Source organism: Anarrhichthys ocellatus, unplaced genomic scaffold (assembly GCF_004355925.1).
Source record: "Anarrhichthys ocellatus isolate YVR2014 unplaced genomic scaffold, GSC_Weel_1.0 scaffold10, whole genome shotgun sequence".
In the NCBI taxonomy this organism is placed as follows: Eukaryota; Metazoa; Chordata; class Actinopteri; order Perciformes; family Anarhichadidae; genus Anarrhichthys; species Anarrhichthys ocellatus.
In genome coordinates, this window is record NW_022280040.1 from 10651910 (window position 1) to 10671801 (window position 19892).

The 19892-nt window shown below is 43.7% G+C and overlaps 3 protein-coding genes across 5 annotated transcripts in view; 1 reads left to right on the forward strand and 2 right to left on the reverse strand.

Moving 5' to 3' along the window:
• si:dkey-11p23.7 (V-set and Ig domain-containing protein) overlaps positions 1-7512 on the forward strand; it is an 8055-nt gene extending 543 nt beyond the window's left edge. The window contains exons 2-7 of the mRNA XM_031850314.1: positions 202-591; positions 911-1343; positions 2820-3053; positions 4733-4794; positions 6026-6056; positions 7473-7512. Of these exons, the coding sequence (XP_031706174.1) occupies positions 202-591; positions 911-1343; positions 2820-3053; positions 4733-4794; positions 6026-6056; positions 7473-7512 (1190 nt within the window). The remainder of the gene's footprint in view (positions 1-201; positions 592-910; positions 1344-2819; positions 3054-4732; positions 4795-6025; positions 6057-7472) is intronic.
• A 407-nt stretch (positions 7513-7919) lies between these two features.
• Positions 7920-11788, reverse strand: LOC116385176 (uncharacterized). The gene is made up of 4 exons (XM_031850403.1): positions 11415-11788; positions 8716-10764; positions 8533-8640; positions 7920-8111 (listed from the first exon to the last, which is right to left on the reverse strand). Exons 1-4 carry the CDS (start codon positions 11659-11661, stop codon positions 8083-8085), a joined length of 2433 nt encoding a protein of 810 aa, XP_031706263.1. The 5' UTR covers positions 11662-11788; the 3' UTR covers positions 7920-8082.
• Positions 11789-13048: 1260 nt separating this feature from the next.
• On the reverse strand, positions 13049-16927 carry LOC116385071 (G-box-binding factor-like). 3 transcript variants are annotated; one of them, XM_031850260.1, is made up of 7 exons: positions 16707-16927; positions 16455-16595; positions 14547-16127; positions 14363-14464; positions 13539-13622; positions 13401-13451; positions 13049-13308 (listed from the first exon to the last, which is right to left on the reverse strand). In XM_031850260.1, exons 1-6 carry the CDS (start codon positions 16711-16713, stop codon positions 13423-13425), a joined length of 1944 nt encoding a protein of 647 aa, XP_031706120.1. In that variant the 5' UTR covers positions 16714-16927; the 3' UTR covers positions 13049-13308; positions 13401-13422. The 3 variants fall into 3 exon arrangements, with proteins under 3 accessions (XP_031706120.1, XP_031706119.1, XP_031706121.1); XM_031850259.1 differs by having other exon boundaries at positions 16443-16595; XM_031850261.1 differs by lacking the exon at positions 14363-14464 and having other exon boundaries at positions 16443-16595.
• Between the last annotated feature and the right edge of the window lie 2965 nt (positions 16928-19892).

Consider the following 19892-nt stretch of genomic DNA (forward strand, 5'->3'; position numbering starts at 1 on the left):
GGGGGGTTGAGTCCACAGGTCTGATGTGACTGTTAGACACCAACACCATAAAAAACACAGAAGCACAGCTGTTTTAAGACCTGAAACTCAAACCTGTGTGTGGTGGATCGATGCTCGAAGGTGCAGCAGTTTCTGTCTGGAATCTTTTCTGATGTTTAAATAATAATAACTACCAGGTAACGTTATGTTTTTGATCGGCAGCGCTCAGCTCCGGAGACGACGGCTGGTACACGAAGGTGCAGCCGGAGGTGCGAGCCATCGAAGGCTACCCGGTGGTGCTGCCCTGCACCTTCAGCCACCCGCAGCACTCCCAGCATTCCTCTCTGCAGGTGTTGTGGCGTCTGGGCCACGGTCAGGATTCCACCGTCCTGTACCGCTGCTCCAGCGGGCCGGGGGCCCCCACCTGCGAGCCGGGGCCCCAGCAGGACCGGCGCTACCGGCTGGAGGGAAACCCGAGGGAGCACGACCTGTCGCTGCGGATCAGCAGCGCCGCCCTGCAGGACAGCGGGCGCTACTACTGCAGGGTAGAGATCCAGGGACGGGAACACATCAGCTTTGAGGACAAGATGGGGACCCGGCTGAGAGTGGAGGGTACGTCCAAAAAACTACATTCACACTGTGACGCCTCAGGCTGTCTCTGTCCTTTAGCCTGTCTTCACCTACTTCCTGCCTACACATACGTCCTGTCGTCACCTAAGTCCTGTCTTCACTTACTTCCTGTCTTCTACATCTACTTCCTGTCTTCTACAGCTATGTCCTGTCGTCTTCACCTACGTCCTTTCTTCTTCACCTACTTCCTGTATTCACCTACGTCCTGTCTTCACCTACTTCCTGTCTTCTACATCTACTTCCTGTCTTCACCTACGTCATGTCTTCTTCACTTACTTCCTGTCCCCCCTTCTTCCCCCAGCTCCTCCTAGGATCTTGGATCTGTCAGTAGAAGGTAGCGATCAGTCCGGGTACCGAGCCCTGTGTCGGGTTCAGGGTTCCCCGCTGCCGGACGTCCAGTGGCTCGGCCCCGATGACCCTCTGGTGGGTTCTCTTGTGGGTTCTCCGGTGGTTCCGCTGGCTCAGGGCTCGGCGGCTCACTTCCACACTGTCAGCCAGCTGAGAGACGTGGAGCCGGACCGGCGGTACGTCTGCAGCGCCTCCAACCCGCTGGGCAAAGAGCAGGCCGCCCTGTACGTCCTGCACCCCCGACCACCGCTCTACGTGGGCGGGGCCTCGCCTCTTCTGCTGCTCCTCCTGTCGCTGTCTGTGGGGGCCAAGCTCCTCCTCCTGGTGGGGGTGGGGGTCTGGATGGTGCAGGGAGGAGCTCTGCAGGGACTCGGATGCAGGTGGAAGTAACCTGATCAAGTTATGACGTTTAGTGTGTTTGTTTGAGTTTATTCTCTAGTCAATAGACAAGTATTTTATACACTAAAAGGATCAATATCAGTGTACTTGTACGACATATTTAGTGTATTTTACTGAACTGGAAGGGAAAATATTCTAAACCAAACTTCTAAACATCACTACTAAGATATAATTATTATTATTAACATGTTAATTATTCATCACTTGACCTAAAATCCAATAAATTCCTGATGAAAACTCTTTTTAAATGATGAAAACATTCATTGAGATCACATATTATCTGTTGGGCCTCATGTGATATGTAATAAATTATGATGTTATTAGAAATTATTATAGAGTTTCTTTAGTATGACTTTCTATGTTGTGATGCTTTATTTTACATTTATATTTAGTTTATGAATCATTTCCAAGACAATTTTATAAAAAGAGTGAATTTATTTACTCATCTAATTGTATTTATCCGTGATGTGGAATAGTTGTTTTTAATGTTTTAATGTTCAGGTGACCTGCTGTCTCTTTAGTATTAGAATGAAGTATTTTAACCAAACTTCAGTAAATTAATGTGATGATACAGCAGATTAATAATTAAAAATCTCTCTAACTTTATTGTTCTTCACTGAAATGATGTGAAGAGACATCAGATATGATTAAGTTGTGATATTTGTTCTTTTAACCTTTTTCTTTAACAACAGTTGATAAATACTGAAACCTAAAATAATCTGTTTTCAGGACGCAGCCTCAATTAAACAGATGTCACACTTCAAACCTATTTGATTATTAACAATGTAATATTTAAATGAAATAAAAAAACAATTTCAAACATTATAATAGATTTAATGGAACAATCAGTAACATCAGAGATTAAATTGAGTTTATTAAAACAGAAATATGTGTTTAGCAGAATTGTTATAATAATATATAAGATTATGAAATAATGCTTAGCTCACTTTAGTTTATCTTCTTTGACCAATCAGATCACAGACTGTCTAAACAATCAAAACATTCTTAGTTATCTGCGACATCAACTCGTGAAAAGATTTTAAAAATACAGTTCATATATATTCAGAACATTAAAACCAACTTTATATCTAAACGTTTAATAACGTATGTTAAAGCTACAAAACAACTCAAAAACTATACCGTTAGAAATAAGCTAGCTGCTGCGATAGCCACAGCTAGCTTTATCTATGGCTAAGTTTTCCTCTTCCTCCTAGCGTGAAAATTATATTTTGTTAATCCAACAGTTAAGAAACTCAGATTTATTTTCCTTCACCTACATCCTGTCTACACCTACGTCCTGTCTACACCTACTTCCTGTCTACATCTACGTCCTGTTTTCACCTCCTTCCTGTCTTCATCTACTTCACTTTAATAAAAAAGAAGATGGGGTTGCGATAGCAGACGGGACGAGCGGCCTCACAGCAGTCCTTGTCACTCCAGCCAAAGTCCTTGTTCCGCTCCAGACTCATGATGGCACACTGGCCGTCGTGCACTGTGTCGGGTTCCCCCTCCTCCCAGTTGGTGTCTTGGACAGGAGCCCCGTTCAGCCAGTACCACTCACCAGAATGGGAGCTGCGACGCATGCCGATCCAAACCTCCTGCAGGCCGTCGTTCTTGGTCTGGAGGATTCTTTCGGAGATTTGTTTCTGGAGCCGGGCGTCAGGGAAGCTGACCAGCTCCAGCTTCTGGTCTCTGCAGTACTTCAGGGATTCTCGCCAGCCGTCCGCCACTTCACCAATTTTCAAGACCTCTGGAGACAAGACGCATCCCCTGAAATCTGTTGAAACAAAACACACTGGAATGAGAAGGCCTGTTTGATAAGAAACCGCTGATGTCACTGTGTTTAGTGCATCAGTTTGTGGAGGCCTGATTGCAACAATTAGCTTAGCAATGATAGCTTAGCAACATGGACATGGCAGGCGGTCGAACCTCGGATTCCTCCATATGTTGGAGCAGTGTGCATGGGGCTCTAGTTCACCTTCACACTGGAATACACAGTGTGTTTACCAGCTAGATTGTTAGAAGTTTCCTGATAACTAGCTCATACTATCTCGAGTAGAACCAAGTGGCACTTCCAAGGTCAAAGAGGCTCATCATTAGCTAATACATTTGTGGGATTACAGGTTACGTAAGACTAGATGTGTTGTGGCTGCTATCAGTGTGTTAGGCTAACGTTTGCAGCTCTGCCCTGATGTTTATTGGCTCTGGGGAAGTTTACCAAAGATAATGTTACATTAGCAAAACACATGGATCATCATGGGCGAGTATACTGTTAGCGTTATTCTCAATCTGGTAGGATGATATCATGCATGTAGCCAATGAAGCATGTTCAAGACCCTTTTACAAGATTCTCTGTTTAAAACGAATCAGATGGAAATATATAAAATATCTGCCAGAGATTTCATCCAACTCATGGAGCTAACGTTAGCTTAACTACTGGAGCTAAGGTTAGCTAGCTACTGCTGATGAAATCTGCCTGCAACCAATCATCATTTGAATCAAAATCGATACTCGCTGGTTAGAAAAGGGAAGCCACTTTGTTTTCCTGTTTCTCCTGGCTCAGTAAACCTCAGCTTGAAGGTGGATGTTGGACTGTAAATGTGTGGCTCGTGTTCGTGGTGCGGCTCCGTACCTGAGGTTGTACTGATGATGGACGCTGGGTTCCCAAACCGAGCCCTTCCCATTCTTCCCATAAAATAGACAGCCATTTTGGAGGAAGCGTGCCAGATGACGCTCTGGCCGGACTCCAGAACAACAACTTTCGAGACATAATCAGTGTTTTTCAGATTCTCCCAGATTTGATTCTCCAAACGAAGACTTCCAACATGAACCCCATCAGTGCGGTCCTTGTGGACCACGATGAGGGCAGAGCTCTGCGTGTCGTTGATGGTGTGAACCACATAACAGGCGGCGAAGTCCGTCTCTGGGATCAGCGTGAGGAGTAAACCTAGCTGGTAGAAGATAGCTGTGCCGGCCGTCTCAACCAGCGGCGAGTTCGGGTTGAAGGCCTCTATTGTGGAGTTTTCTTTATCTGACACAAGTACAAATGCTTCAGTTTCATTGGCCAGAACAGGTGGGATGTAGAACTTCAGCTTGTCTTTTTTGACTGGCGGTAGCATGGCGTACAGCAGCCCACAGGTGCAGTTGTGCCGGACAGCGCAAGTGTGACCGAAGAGGACCGCCACCGGGTGGTTTGTTGACACAGATCGTAATTTCTCTTCTTCTTTTACCCAGATCTGATAAATCTGGCGGGACAGAAGGGGAACCGTTCTGTTCTTTTTACCTATAATAGCTACTTCGTTATCATTTTCCCCATTGACGATAATGAGTTTGAATGGACCTCTTTCAGTTACGTCTGTTGTGACTATGTCCGCAGGGACAGTGGTTCCGTTGATCCTGGGTACCGGCGGTATGAGGTACTTCTTGACCAGTTTGTCGGTTGGTAAAACCAGAGCAGTCTGCACACTGTTGTTTTTGAGGTAGATGGCGTGGACCGTGATGGGTTTGGTGCTGGTAATTTGGAGAAATATCTCGGAGATTTCTGACTTCCGCAATTCCAGTTTTTCACCAAGTTTGTATTCCTTAGACTGTCCTTTATTCAGTGTGTCTTTATTCAGGGTGTCTATTATGTAATAGTTGGGATCCGTTATGATCTCGACCGAAGTGCCATCATACAAGGCAATGATTCGAACCATGTTTTGGGGCTGAACAGGATGATAGTAGGCGATGTTCTCCGGGAAAGCAACAAAGAAATTCTGACCTGTGCTGTTTTCAGGTGGAGTGGCTGCAGATTCTGGGAAAGCAAATACATGCAAAATAGTTAACCTCCTTTGCATTCTTCAAAAAGGTAAATTTCAGTTAGTCCAATAGGGGGTAACATGATATACTTCAGACTGTGATTTACAGTGGATGTGAATCAGGCACCAACAAAATACTTACTACTTCCTACTAGTATTTACATGAAGGTATAGTGGAAGGAAACACTACAGCCAGAGTCAGCCAAGGAACAAGGGAACAACAATTTTATAGGAAAAGGAAGAAATAAATTATACACTGAAGTATTTGTGTAAATACTGGTTACCTACAGGGTCATTGTGTTCTCATACACTGTTCATTGTCAAACCAATAAAAAAATAATACTCTGTAATTCGTATTAATCCCACCAAATCACATCATATTTATTCCACATGATCTCGAACAGAGTGACAAACGCCCAAAACACCAGACTTTTGTAGCCGTTTGTGTCCTATGTATTCAGAAGTGACAAATACCACACAGTAAAAATATTCTGTCACAGTAAAAGTACTAATACCACACTGTACGAGTACTCTGTTACATTAATAGTACTAATAGCACACTGTATGAGTACTCTGTTAGTAAAAGTACTAATACGACACAGTATAAATCTCTGTTACAGTGAAAGTACTAAAATAGATAGATATATAATTTATTCATCCCGCAAGGGGAAATTTGTTCGCTACAGCAGCAAAAAATATACTAAGCAATCAAAGTGACAGAGAAAAAAAAAATTATTATTATTATTATTATTTATTCCGATGTTTGAGTAGTTTCATTTATATCCATCACATTTGATGAGACCTAAAGTACTTCAGAATTGTACCCAAGTACAGTACTTGAGTAAATGTACTTAGTTACTGTTTCTTACCAGAGTTGGCTGCAGCCAGCAGCAGCAGGAGGAGGAGCAGCACAGGACACATGGTGGGTCTTTGGAAGAACAGACCAGAACCTGGAGAGAACCGACTGGTGTAAAAACAAGTTCTCTCAGGCGCTCATGTTTCGGAAAGAGAACGTTGAAGTTTATCCGCAGGCTCTGACATTAAGTCTGACTTTAAAGGGAAACCAGCGACAACTGAAGTTAGAGCTTCAGTATACATGTATACAATACATTTATTAACAATAAGATAATTAATAAAAAATATTCACACCTTTAAAATGTTAAAATGTACCTTAAAATGTTAACATCTCACCTTTAAAATGTTAAAGTCTCACCTTTTAAAATGTTAAAGTTTCTTCTTTAAAATGTTAAAGTATCTTCTTTAAAATGTTAAAGTCTCACCTTTAAAATGTTAAAGTCTCACCTTTTAAAATGTTAAAGTTTACCTTTAAAATGTTAAAGTCTCACCTTTAAAATGTTAAAGTCTCACCTTTTAAAATGTTAAAGTTTCTTCTTTAAAATGTTAAAGTCTCACCTTTTAAAATGTTAAAGTTTCTTCTTTAAAATGTTAAAGTCTCACCTTTTAAAATGTTAAAGTTTACCTTTAAAATGTTGGTTTCTTCTGATCCTCACTCATCAACAGTCGACTGAGCTTCTCTTCAATCTCAATTTCTCTTCATTTGTCAGTCAAACACTCATTTGGAAGATTTTTGCATAAGATGTATATTAGTGTTCATGGAGGAGGAGCAGGAGGAAGAGGAGGGAGGAGGAGGAAGAGGGGGAAGAGGAGGAGGAGCCAGCCTTAGGGGTCGTAGTGACGTGTTCAGACCTCAGGTCAGCTGAGCTGCTGCAGGTTGGTTCGGTTGGTTCTCTGATCTGAAGTCAGTTTGAAAGTCAAATCAGCTTCTAAACACAACTCAAACGAGGAAACAAAAAATAAAGACCGATACCAACAAATGTATTCAATTAAAATGATCAAATTCATCAGATCCACCCAGGAAAGCAAATACAAGAATATAATCTTTTTATTCAAGCCCAGTTTAGTGTGTACACACACACACACACACACACACTTGTCAATCCATCAAATAGTTCTGGAAACATTTTCACTCCACAACCTCAAATCTGCCTCATGTCCGTATGGTTCATCCTCTGGGGACTAAATTTCATTGCAATCCGTCCAGAAGTTGAGATATTTTAGTAAATTAGGGTTAAAAAAAAAAAAAAAAAAAAATACTGATCTGCCTCAGTTTAAGAAAAAAGGAAAAAAATGCATTGAAGTTGATAAATTAAATTGATATTTTCCCAGATGCATTTTAATCTTTTCTATATTCATGTTCCCGTGCGTCATCAGTAACGACACCGTTGTCATTCACAGAAGCTGCAGATCAGAGACTACAGACACTGTTAACAGGTCTCATCTTTGATCCACTGCTGACTCACCTGAACATGTCGATACACCTGAAAGTCCTTCTAGATGAGACGCAGTGAAAAAGGTCTTCTGCAAACGTATGAATAAAGTAGCCGTGTTTAATGAATCGTGCGCAAACCAAAGATGAAACTGGTTTGATACAATGGTTAAGAACAGGATGCGTTTTGTCCACCTGAGGAAATAGGTGGTCAGACTGCAGGTGGTTTCTTTTCCATCCCTCCAAAATTTTCAATACCACTGACTTACAGATATTCATTTAAATTCTGTTTGAGACGGTAGGATTTCCTGTATGTCAAGCATTACATGTGTGCTTTTGTCAATAAAGTTAAAGCATAGTTCAATACATCACCTGCTGGATTTTATATTTAGTGTATAAATAGTTCCATCTAGTGGACAAAACCACATTTTACTCCCTAAACTTTCTGTGCAAATAAATAAAGAGGACAAATAGTATCATAAAGTTGTGTTTATTTTATTGTTAATAAATAGTGAAACAGTGATTATACAGTTCATTTAGGTGAAAATCATTTAAATTAAGTGTACATCATATATATATATATATATAAACATTTCTTAAAAAGTGTCATTTTTCACTTGGTCGATTGTGCTCTTGTGAAAATCAGCATCTTGTGTCTTTTCTAGAATTTCCTGCAAAGAGAAAAAACACAAAAATGTCAAGTATTTAATTTAAAATAAATGCAAAGAGAAAAGGTTGTGGATTAAAATGTTTCAGTAAACAGAGGAAGGCTTCCCCAACTGAAAAAAGGGATCTTTAGAATATAGAAAAGTGAGAAAAATCTATTTAATAAATTGTACGTATACATGCGCTAAATGACTTAAAAATCAAGTTTATGCTGACTCGCCTCTCAAAATTCAGAAAAGGCTTAATTTCTAGAGACTATTCAGCATAAACTTGTTGCTCCAGAGAAGCTGCAGATCCAAGCCGTTTCTACATTCTTCATGCCATTTAGCGCCTGTATTTGTGCACAAACTAAATTCAAAATGATCTGCATTCGAAGGCTCTACCTTCCCCTTTTTCAGTTTAAAAGTTAAAATGCCAAAAGCAAACCTTGTGATTGTGGTTGTGATTTCTTGTGCTTATTAAAATGTGGTGTTCTGGCTTCGTTCTTGGAGCCGTCACTGTCTGGGTTAGGCATCACTGCTTTCCACGCGTTCTCTGTCGGATGAGAAGTTGTACAGTTGACACAGGGGCTCAATGTTAGAGGTTAATCCTCCTGAAACATTTGCTTACCCGTTTGCCACCTGTGTGTCAGATAAATCTGATCCATTATCCTGCGTTTGTCCAGCAGGGAAACCGGCGACGCGCGGTTCTCGTCCATTTCTTGGATGGCATTGCCGTGGGGGCAGTGGCGCAGCCTCTCCCACGGGACGGCCTCACGCTGCGGCTCGTTGCAAACGCAGTTCTTCTCCCTCCGCTTCAGGTGAGTTGTCGCGGGACACCTCTCCACGTTTTGCTTGGAGGCCAGCGGCATCTTGAGGTTGTTCGGCTTCCTGGGACCATCGACCGCCCTCCACTTTGAGCCGAAGCGACACGAGCCGTTCTCGGAGGACTCTCCCTCGGTGTCGTGTCCATGGAGAGAGCCGCGGACATCCGGACTGGAACCTTTGCTCACCAGCCGTTTCTTGGAGTGGGACGCACAGGCTTCGCATGTCGGTAAGAGAGCGTCGTTCCATTGTTCGAAAAGAGACGCTTTTCTCTTTAAGGTGCGACCGTCGAGATCTCGACTGTCGGCCACACAGATCGTGGTCTTCGCCACACATCTGGAGCAAAGTCGCTCCCTCTTTGACTCGTAAGGAGTAAACTCGTTCTCATTGAAGCCTCTGTTGAGGCAGCATTCGTGGTCGGAGAAGCTTCGCCGATCTGCCTTCCCTTTGGGTTTGTACCTCTCTTTTGGCTTCCGAACGGTAGGTTGGCCTTTATAGATATGGTCTAGTTTTCTTCTTCTGGTTGGTACGTCTAATCCACAGCTGCTCGGAGGTCTGTTCTGCTTCTTGGGAGTTGGCGGCATCTTGCTACAATAGTGGAGACTATCAAAGTCAGCAAGCCAGCTGGTTGAAGGGAGGTAGGCAGGCAACGATTCGAAGGAAGTGTCCTGGTGATCCTGGACATTTCCATCTGCCTTAAGAGGGGAATTATCTTCTGCTGTGTGCGTCAGCTCCGTTGTAGGAGCTTCCTCTGCAACAGGAACCTCCATAAATTGGCATGCATCAGCTTCAGGCGCCATCTCATCCTCAGGATGCTCCTCCACAGCGGGGACCATGTCCTGTTCATCCTCTGCCAGAGGAGACATCTGATTCACGGACGCGACTTCTTCTGTTGCATCGTGAGACTCTGGGCGGCCATTTGGGATCAGCGATTCAGGGGAGGGTATCGCAGTTTCGTTCATTGACCAGACAGTGGACTCCATCTTCCACAGCTCGTCCAGGTATTTAGGGTCGAACGGCAGGTGGACAACTTTGAAGGGGAAATCCTCAGACGGGCCTTTCTCACCGCTCGTCTCTTGAACGTCGTTGCGAGCTGGTACTCGGGAACCGACGTCAGAGAGGACGACCGCAAGATCCATCTGGTTTCTTGGTGCCTCCAAAGGCGGGAGCTTCTCACCGCCGCTGTGCGTCCCAACCAACAGGGTGTCAGGACAAGCTTGGAGCACCTGCTCCGACTGTTCTGCGGGGAGGCACCGTTCCTCGTCCTGCCGTACGACGTGACCCTGGAGGACGGAGGAGCTGCTGCACTGGACCACATCTTGGGAAAAGCTGTGGGACACCTCTGCAGTCTCATGAGCATGCAGGAGTTGCAGTCCCACCGGCGTGGTGCAGCATTCAATCCTCACCTCCTCCGTCTGGATCACAAAGCTGCTGCTGCTGCTGCTGCTGCTTGGTGGCATCCTGGTGGTGGAAGAGGGCGCCATGTCCTTTAGCTCCACAGAATGATCTGACTTCTGCACAGGCAGAGCTGGTGAGAGCGGCTGCTTGATGGAGACAACAGGGTTGCCGTCGCCGCTGCGGACTGAGAGGCCAACAGGGGCCTCGACCTGGCTGGTGCTGGTCCTCTGGGCGGCTGACAGGGGCTCGGTTTGAACCTCGGAGCTCGTCATTTCTCTGGTCTGGCTGTTCTGCTGGTAGCGGAACCTGCGGGAGTGGTAGGCCATGGTCTGGTAATACTGAGGGTTGAGCATGCGGCGGTAGTCCATCAAATGGAGGTGGGTGGTGGGTACGACAAACCCAGGTGGCTCCATGTAGGGATTAGGCTGATAGTGGGGCATCATGGGCAGGCCGTAGCCTTTAATAGCAGAGGAAAAGGCAGTTTTAAGAGAGTGTTAAGTGCTTTTACAGAGTAGTCTAGCAGCTCAGTACTTTTGCTGGCTTCAAATGAAACTTGTGAGCTCCTGGTTGCAACACATGAAGTCATGTATATGCTTGACATTCAAGTGGGTGTCAGTCAACTAAGAATTTCCAAAGACAACTCTACTTTTTTTTAGCCTCAGCTAGCAAGCAGAGACAAATTACAAATACAAAACTAAAATGTCAATGTATTAACTAACCATCCAATAAAGTTCAACTTCCACAACCTCGCCCATTTCTGAAATCTTCAACAAACATTGTGATATAAACCCTGGTATCCACATTAGCACTGGCTGCAGGAATCTATAAGTTACATGATTCACCTCACCAGAAGCTCTCCATGCAGATTAAAAACACATGTAATGTGTACAGAGATATGCACTAACGTAAACAAAGAAAAGTAATGCAGAGGAAACCTGTACTAAAAATGTAGGATCCATGATAAAAGTTCTCCAGGAGGACTTTATTTGAAAGCACTTCACTGTATTAATTGCTCTGCCCATGCAACACAAAGGGCCCGATAGAGACGTTTTTAATACAGAACACGCAGCATAAGTTTAGTATTTTCAGGTAGCTTTGCACACTCACCTAAACCAGGGTAGTATGGGTTGTAGGACACAGGCATGGGCACCGGCACAGGCCACTGCATGCTCATGTACGGCTGCGAGGGCTGCATGTAGAAATAAGGCTTGTGGTGGTGCTGCTCCTGAGGACGTGGAGCTCCCGGAGCTGACGGCGGGTGGGGTCCCTGGCCCTGCTGAGCACCGTAATGTGGGTCTGGACCCCGAGGGCCCAGACCGTAAGAGTGCTGGTAGGTGGACGTGGCTGCCTCCATATCGCACAAAGGACACGAGAAGCAAGTTCGAATGATTGTTTGAATCTTTTCCTTCTTCGTTGGCCAAGTTACTGCAGGATAGCAGTGTGTTCTTCTGATCACAAAACACTCACTGAACAAATGCAAAAAGAAGATAACTACTGACTAACCAGCAGAGCTTTCAAAGTGTGTTTTAAATTAGGAATCAACGACGCACTGGAGGTTGTCAAACGCTGCACTGATTGGCTCGATTTTCTGTCCAGGTGAAAATTTGAGTTTGACGACCTTCTTTGTAAAAGCCAATGAAAAATGTCTGTTTCCCTCTGATTCCCGCCCACTGTGGTGCATCAGCTCACCTGAGGAAGAGCAGACAATAGATCCAGGATAGGTGAGGTAGAGGAGAAGCTGATTGGCTAAGGAAACAGACCTGCAGCCTGCGAGTGTTACACACACACAGGTGACAGGCACTCGTAGCATCTTTGTAGTGGCTCATTTGCAGGCGAGCGGGGCTAAAGATCTCTAAAATGCAAAGCACATAGTTCACTCAACCTGTGTTGAGAAGCAGGTTTGACACCTGAAGAGCCAATTATGAGCTTGTTTGGTAGACTGGAGCAGGATTTACAGATGGTGCTATGCGTGAAGAATAAACATGCTCTGTGAGACCGGTTGGTTGTCCAGTGATTTTAAATCAGTACTGATGTTTAAAAAGATGTTTTCTGTGCACGGACTCTGGTCTGTGCGCTTTCAGGTCAAAACAAAAAGGTTTTTGCAGTTAATTAAAATTTATAATATCTACTTTTGCGGTTTACAAGAACACAACTTTCTATTTGATTCAGCTTTTCTGTTGTGTTTTGTTTGATCCATTGATGCCCAAGGCTTCGTCGAACAAATGTTGCAGCCCTCTTAACATTTGTTGCTGAATTGGTCGCAATTTTCTCAATTAACCGTTTAATCAAAAAGTTTCCCAAGTCTTCAAATGTGACGTTTAGTCACATTAACCGGATATATAAAATTTACAAAGACTTTAAACAGAAAACTATTTGAATGGCAGGAATAACAAAAAAGCAATTATGGTGATTTAAATGATTTCAACCATCTGAGAAATAGTTCATGTGTGATATCCGGTTCTGCAAATCTACAGTCACTTACCGCTGCAATATCTTATCAAAATAAAATAGCAGAATATCTGATGCTCGAAGCGTAAAATCTGAAAAAGTCGAGTAAAACTCAACCGTTTGAATTCGTACCGGATATTATTCTGTGTTTTCCAGATAAAGTGAGAGAATCAGAAATCCTGCTTATTGAAATACAAGTCAAATAATCCCAGTTTTTCCTCGTTATCAAATAATTATAAACCTCTGAGCATAAAGTGAAAAGTTACAAGATGTAAAATGATTCGACACACAGCTTTAAATAATGAATAATTTTATTGGACTGGCCCCAAACGGTGGCACACCATCATCTGCAACGCAACCTTTCAGCCCATTTGCCCGTGTGTGAAATTCATAAATCGTATGAATAGTGCGAGGCAGTGTCACTGCAGAAAACTTTATACATATCTCTTCTTTATCTTAACAAAAAGAGGGTTCCTTGTGCTGTGCACTTCACCTGGTGCTCTAAATATTTATAACACATTATCCTGGAACAATTACACCTTTTGGGGGGGACCTGAGGAGAGACAAAGACATTTTCATTAAGAATAAGAATATATGTAATAAAAAATGTGTGATCTTTTGCAGAGTTGTGTGCATTTCACCTACAGTTCAACACATTTTGGGGGTATTAACATCTTGGTTCTCTCATCGTAGAGCCTGACGGAAGAGAAAACAAAAAAATAAATAATTTTTACAAAAGAAACGTGATAAGCGGGTCAGTGTTGCATTAAGCGTAGTATTGACCTCTCTCCCAGTGCAGTGGTGGCGGCTCATCGTCATCCTCGTCTCTCGACCTGTGGTACATCACTTTCCTCTGAGTACTCGTCTCTACACGGCGGATGCGAAGGGGAATGAAACACCGGGGGCCACGACGAGGAAGAAATAATCAGAAGAATGAGAAGTGAAAATGGAAACATCACCACACAACAAATCATCAACGCATGCATCCATATGAGTTAAGCCAGGAAGACTTTCAAAGTTTAAAGCAGACACTTGAATGTTCTCTGTTCAGAGTATTAATATAGCAAAACAACAACTATTTGTTATGTATATGGAGTAATGATTAGAGGGCCATGTTATTCTTAGCAGAGGCAATAAAGAAAATAAAAAAATGTTATGAATATTTTGTGTCATATTTGATCTCTTCAGCAAGTAGCCTCGTAATACGCAAGATAATGTACAGCGAGCGAGTCATTATTGTGAAATGAACCCGGTCAGGGTGAGCCGGACACCGTTAGCGCCATCAGCACTGTTACAGTTGTTGGCACTGTTAGCGATGTTAGCATCGTTAGCTGCGAGTTGCCGGCTCACCTGTAATTTGGATTTGTAGGCAATGGTAGATGAACAGGTCTGAGGCTTGATCCCAAATATTTGAGACACAGCCTTGTTCACAAATACATTATTTTCACAAACATAAAAAAGGGTAAATGAATAAAATTTGGGACCCAAAGCTGCTCCAACTTGGCCGCAAGATTCTAATTAAGCTGCATGGGCAGATTTGTTTTTTGGGGTACATTTAGAGCTGCACAATGATGACGATGGAAACGATGTCGGTGCAGGAATTCCACCTTGTCGTTGCGGAAGGTTTGCTTGTCTCCTCCTAGGAATCACGTCACCGTCTCCCCACCTGCCTTGTTCCGACGTGGTCGTATCTTCTCTGCAGAGTCTGTCTATGAAAGAGTTCCCGCAACACACATCTTCATACATGTGCAGTCTACAAATGCCCGTCAAAAGTCCACGAGAGAGACTTACCCGTACATGTTCCGCACTGCAGCTCGCTACCAGTCGTCTCTCCAGCCTCACCATCAGCTGCTTCCTGCTTACAAACCTCACGACTTTCCTCCTGGGTCGCCGGATCGGATTGATCTTTGTATTGGCCTCTTTTGTACCACGGTTTCGCCGCATGTCTCAGCGGGACGGCGTGGGGCTTCCTGGGTGCAGAATGCTTCCTCACAACCACTCTGACCGGCTGCTCACACCCTCTTCCGTACCTGCCCTCCTCCTCAGAGTCACCGGCATCGTCCCGGTACATCTTTGAGCCGTGGGCTTTGCTCCTTCCGGTGCCTTTTGCGAGGCTTTTCCCGCAGCAGGCGCACATGAACCTCTTTGAGCCGGGCAGCCACACTTCTTCCACGGCTTGTGGAGTCCCGCTCACGACCTCTGAGAGCCTCCGGCCCGCATACACGTGCTTGGGGAAAAGATCTGCGTCGTCCAGATCGGTGGAGAACATCTCATCTCTGGAGGACAGCTCGTCCAGGGACGGACTGAGAACACTCATCCGCTCGTGAGTGGTCTGCATGGATAGGTAGTTGTAGTAGTAGGGAGCAGTTGGGGAGGAGAGGCGACCGGCTCCGGCGTTTACTGGTGCCAAAACGCTCTCAAAAGGCAGCTTGAGGATCTGATAACTCGGAGCAGTCTTTGAAGCTTTGTCGCCACTTTTAGTATCTTTAAGCGCCGGCTGATTGGAGGTAAAAGAAGAGAAAGAAGAAGAAGAGGAGGAAGAAGAAGAAGAGGAAGAAGAAGAAGGCAAGATTGGATCCACCCTCTGCTTCAGGAGCTCCTCAGCGTCACATTTGGGAACACTCACATTGTCCGCCGGGATATCTGACTGGATATCCGCGACCTCTGCTTCCTCGAGAGGGAAGTGTTCGTCCTCGGGGAGCCGCTCCAGCTCGAGACACTCTTCGTGAACAGAAGAGCTATCGAGAGGCAACTCCTCCTCTTCCAGAACCGTCGACCAGCAACCTTGAGGGCTCAGGCCATCAAAGCTCCTTCGGCTGGATTCGCGGTCGTAACCCGCTGTCCTGGAGTCGCTGAAAGTCACAGCTGGGGACTGCGGGTGGCCGCCGTCGTTGGGCGCCGGAGGCAGGACGTGACCCCGCTCTTCGCTTTTCTTCTCTTCAACCGGAGAAAACATCCCGGAGGACTGCGAGGCGACGCCCGAGTCAAGTTCTCTCTCGGCGCCTTGCAGCTCGGTGGCTCGGATTTTATCCAGGCATTCGAGGAGTTTGGTTATGGCGTCGCTGGGGTCGGTTTGAGCCTCCGAGCAGGCCGTCTCCCGACGCCCGTGTGGCTGTGGTTGGTATTGATACTGCTGCTGCTGCTGCTGCTGCTGATGATGATGATGGTACTGCTGCTGCTGCTGCTGATGATGATGCTGATACTGCTGATGATACTGCTGCTGGCGAGGCATTTCATTCCAGTTAGGAGCGTGGAAGCGGGGCTCAAACATCCGCCTGTAATCCATCGGATATATCGGGGCATGTGGGATAACATACCCAGGATACTGCATGTACTGGTACGGCTGCATGCAGGGACGGCCAAAGTTGAGACCTGGGAAATATACAACACACAAATGCACATAGTGAGATTCCAGGGAATCAATACTGGTGGTAGTAGTACATTCACTCAATATTACGAGACGCTAACTCAATATTTTGAGACAGCAACACATTTTTGAGATGCTTACTTATTATTTGAAGATGCCAACTCATTTTGAGATGGTTTCTCATCATGAGGACAGTGTTTTTTAAAGTTTTCTTTCACCACAGTGTCATGATTGGGCTTCCATACCTCTCCCACCACTGCTGGGTCATTACCACCACCACCACCACCACCACAGAAGGAACGTTTAAAGCAGCTCGATACCTCCAGGCGCACCGTATTGACTGTAGGGGTTGTTCATCTGCCATTGCTGGTAGAGGTAGTATGGTTGAGACTGTGGCTGGACATAAAAGAAAGGTCTGGAGTGTTGAGGTCTTTGTTGTCCGTTCCCAAATGTCTGTGGTTGTTTGCTTCCATCTACAGAAAGCAGCAGTTATTCAATATTACTTTTAAAGCAAATACACAACTCTCTACTCATTTAAGGACGATACAAATTACAAGTTTGCATTTTAATTAAGTGTTCTTTACCGTCCATTTTTTTTCTCACGTGCTTGCTCAACCTGTCGGGAATAAAAAAATACTGCAGCGGGATGAAAACAACCGAATCAACATGCCCCGGTTCGTAAAATTAAAGGCGAGTTTTACAGTCAACGTATTTGCGTCGATAAACAAACAGAAGTAGAGACGCTTTCTCTCTCAGCTCCACATTCTGCTCACAAAAGCCGAAGCGTCTCCGCTGATCAGTCATATAGGAAACACCTGCTGCAAGCGGACAAATTAGCTTTGAGTTGCAATAAACGTCCCTGCAGCTCCCTCAATATAAAAAGGGACTAAAGTCTGGAATCGGTAGGAAGAAGAACAATTAATCTTATTTATTTAAAAAATGTTGACTGCATGGAAGAAAGAGAAAAACTTTTAGTGCATCATAAAATCTTTAAAAAACGTACTTTAATAATATTATGCATCAAGTCACTAAATAACACACAACTGAATGGGACTTTTTTATATGTTTAATATAGGAAAATACTTTGGCAGCCATTTTTATCACGAAAAATCCCAAATCCATACTTTAAAATTACATTAATATCACAAGTTAATATTTTCAATAAAGAAACAACTCAAATTCTTTGTGTTTAAACATTTTTTTCTTACAAACTTAATCAATGAAAAATACAAATGTGCAGACACTGGGCCAGGATTGTTCAGAAATATTAATTTTAGTTTCCAGAGACATCAGAAAAGAGTGTAAATATAAAAAGTGCAAATCCAAAGTATTTACAATATACGCAATGCCAAAAAAAAACAGGTTGGCAGTATGGATCATAAATATAAACAGGTTAACAGTGAGGATCTTGCTGGGTTTCAAAAAGATAAGTATGTACAATATCTGACAGAGAGAACTGAGTAAGAAGTAGATACATCCAGGTGTGCATGATTAATATAGTATGGTGCAGAGGAATTATTTTTGTGTAGATATACAGTATATATTTTATATTTTTTATATATGTATAGATATACATACATATATATATATGTATATAATGACCCCAAAAATGTGCCTAAATTTATCAATTTAAATATTTTATTTAAAGCACCGTTCTCTCTCTCGTCCAGTTGTGCCTCCATCACTCCACCAGAGGTCGCTGTTCCTCTTAACACGGGCCAGACCGCTTAGTACGAGCGCATGCGCAGTATCCTTATATGGCCTCTGTGGTCTTTCAGGCGCTTATGATGCGGCTGAAAGGTTGTCCTCTGCTCGGCGCTTCCTTCAACACAACTAACTATTTAAATGTCTACATTCTAAACTCGAGGAGCTCACTTGGTGCTTTCTGCTGACGAGGAGTCAGTCAGTTCGCCTACAGTTACAGTAAGGAAGCGTCTATTTTGATTGTTTTGCAGTTTGTTTACCCCGTTTAGCGCTTAGCTTGCTGGCTAGCATTGTGTCTGCTAGCAAGCATGACTGCTCTCTGAATATGTTTTTGTTTTTTGTAACTATCGTGTGACCTTTTTCTGGAACTATTTCACAGTTGCAGGTGATGATGTTGGACACATGCCTTTCTAACAGTCAGCTAGCGTGCATCTACGTAAAACCTGTGTAGCTAAAAGGAAGCTAACGATGCTAGCTTATGCCGCGAGTGGCAATCAAGCAACTGTCGCTAACGTTACTTGAGCTAGCATCGAAGCTAGCTCGGGGGGAAAAAAGGTGTATCTGGTCAGTTGATTGGATTAACGTGTATTTATTATAAATTAAGTGGCATATATGATTGCGTCATGTCTGGTAAGCTAACATGCTACTTGTTTTTGGATTAACGGGCAGGGTTTGTTTTGGTTAACGTGCTAACGTAGCTAGCATCAGCTAGCTAGTCCAGAGAAATGTCAACGATAAACAGGCTTCACGTATTAGCCTTTTAATTAAGACCAGTTGACGTTAGTTAAAGGGATGTTAAGGGTAATTAAGTGGTTAAGTGGCTGTCGTTAGCTCGCTAGTATAGCTAGCAGGCCATTTATAAGCTAGTGCTTTCGAAGTTGATGTATGCAAATGGCCTTAAGCGAAGGATAGATAGATAGATGGATGGGTAGGTTGATGGATGGATGAGTAGGTAGGTTGATGGATGGATAGGTTGATGGATCGATGGGTAGGTAGGGAGGTTAGTTGGTAGATAGATGGGTAGGTAGGTTGATGGATGGATGGGTTGGTAGATGGTAGGTAGGTAGGTAGGTAGATGGATGGGTAGGTAGGTAGGTAGATGGATGGGTAGGTAGGTAGGTAGGTTGATGGATGGATGGATGGGTAGGTAGGTTGATGGATGGATGGGTTGGTAGATGGTAGGTAGGTAGGTAGGTAGGTGGATGGATGGGTAGGTAGGTAGGTAGGTTGATGGATGGATGGGTAGGTAGGGAGGTTAGTTGGTAGATGGATGGGTAGGTAGGTTGATGGATGGATGGATGGATGGATGGATACCTAACCAGTGTTGAAATGTACATTTACACAAGTACAAATTCTAAGTACTTTACTTGAGTATTTCCATGTTCTGCTACTTATTACTTCTACTTCATTACTGTCATACTGTACTTTTACTCAACTACATTTATTTGACAGCTTTAGTATCTTTTCAGATCCTTCCTGTGTCTCCAGATGTGTTAATTTATTTTTTTAATTTTTATTTTAGATGTTGAATGTTTAGGATAAACTAAAGGATGAAGTGTTTCTTTATGGGTGGAGAGAATCTCCTGACTTCTTTAGATAAATATGATATTTTAAAAGCCTCTTGGATCAGCTGGATAAATGCATAATCACAATGACTGTTTTTTCTTTTAAGAGATATGTGGTTCTCACAGGGCAACAATGCTACAAACACGATGATCTTATAGAATATGATGCATTGATGGAGATTAAATTAGCGTTAAAATGCAACATACACATTAATGCAGCAGTAATATTAATCCAGAAACATCATACATAATACTACAACACTGACAGGGAACATTTTACTTCACAATCAGTATTTCCACAGTGTTGTATTTGTACTTTTACTGAAGAAAAGGATCTAAATACTTCTTCCACCTCTGGAGACTAGACGGCCTAATAACAGACAAACATCTCAGTATATAACGTGACGCCCGGCGTATGTCGACGTTCTCATTCATCGTTGGCTAAAGTTAGCTTGCTGGTATGCTTAAACGCTTGCTAGCTGCTCCCGCTAACGTCACAGC

Coding starts and splice junctions, on each gene's coding strand:
- LOC116385176 (XM_031850403.1), bottom strand. CDS start 11,661: ATGGAGGCAGCCACGTCCACCTACCAGCACTCTTACGGTCTGGGCCCT. Junction 10,765..11,414: donor CCCATACTACCCTGGTTTAG/GTGAGTGTGCAA, acceptor CTGCTATTAAAG/GCTACGGCCTGCCCATGATG. Junction 8,641..8,715: donor GACACACAGGTGGCAAACGG/GTAAGCAAATGT, acceptor CTCATCCGACAG/AGAACGCGTGGAAAGCAGTG.
- LOC116385071 (XM_031850259.1), bottom strand. Junction 16,128..16,442: donor TCAATACGGTGCGCCTGGAG/GTATCGAGCTGC, acceptor TATATTTCCCAG/GTCTCAACTTTGGCCGTCCC. Junction 14,465..14,546: donor GCAGTGCGGAACATGTACGG/GTAAGTCTCTCT, acceptor ACTCTTTCATAG/ACAGACTCTGCAGAGAAGAT.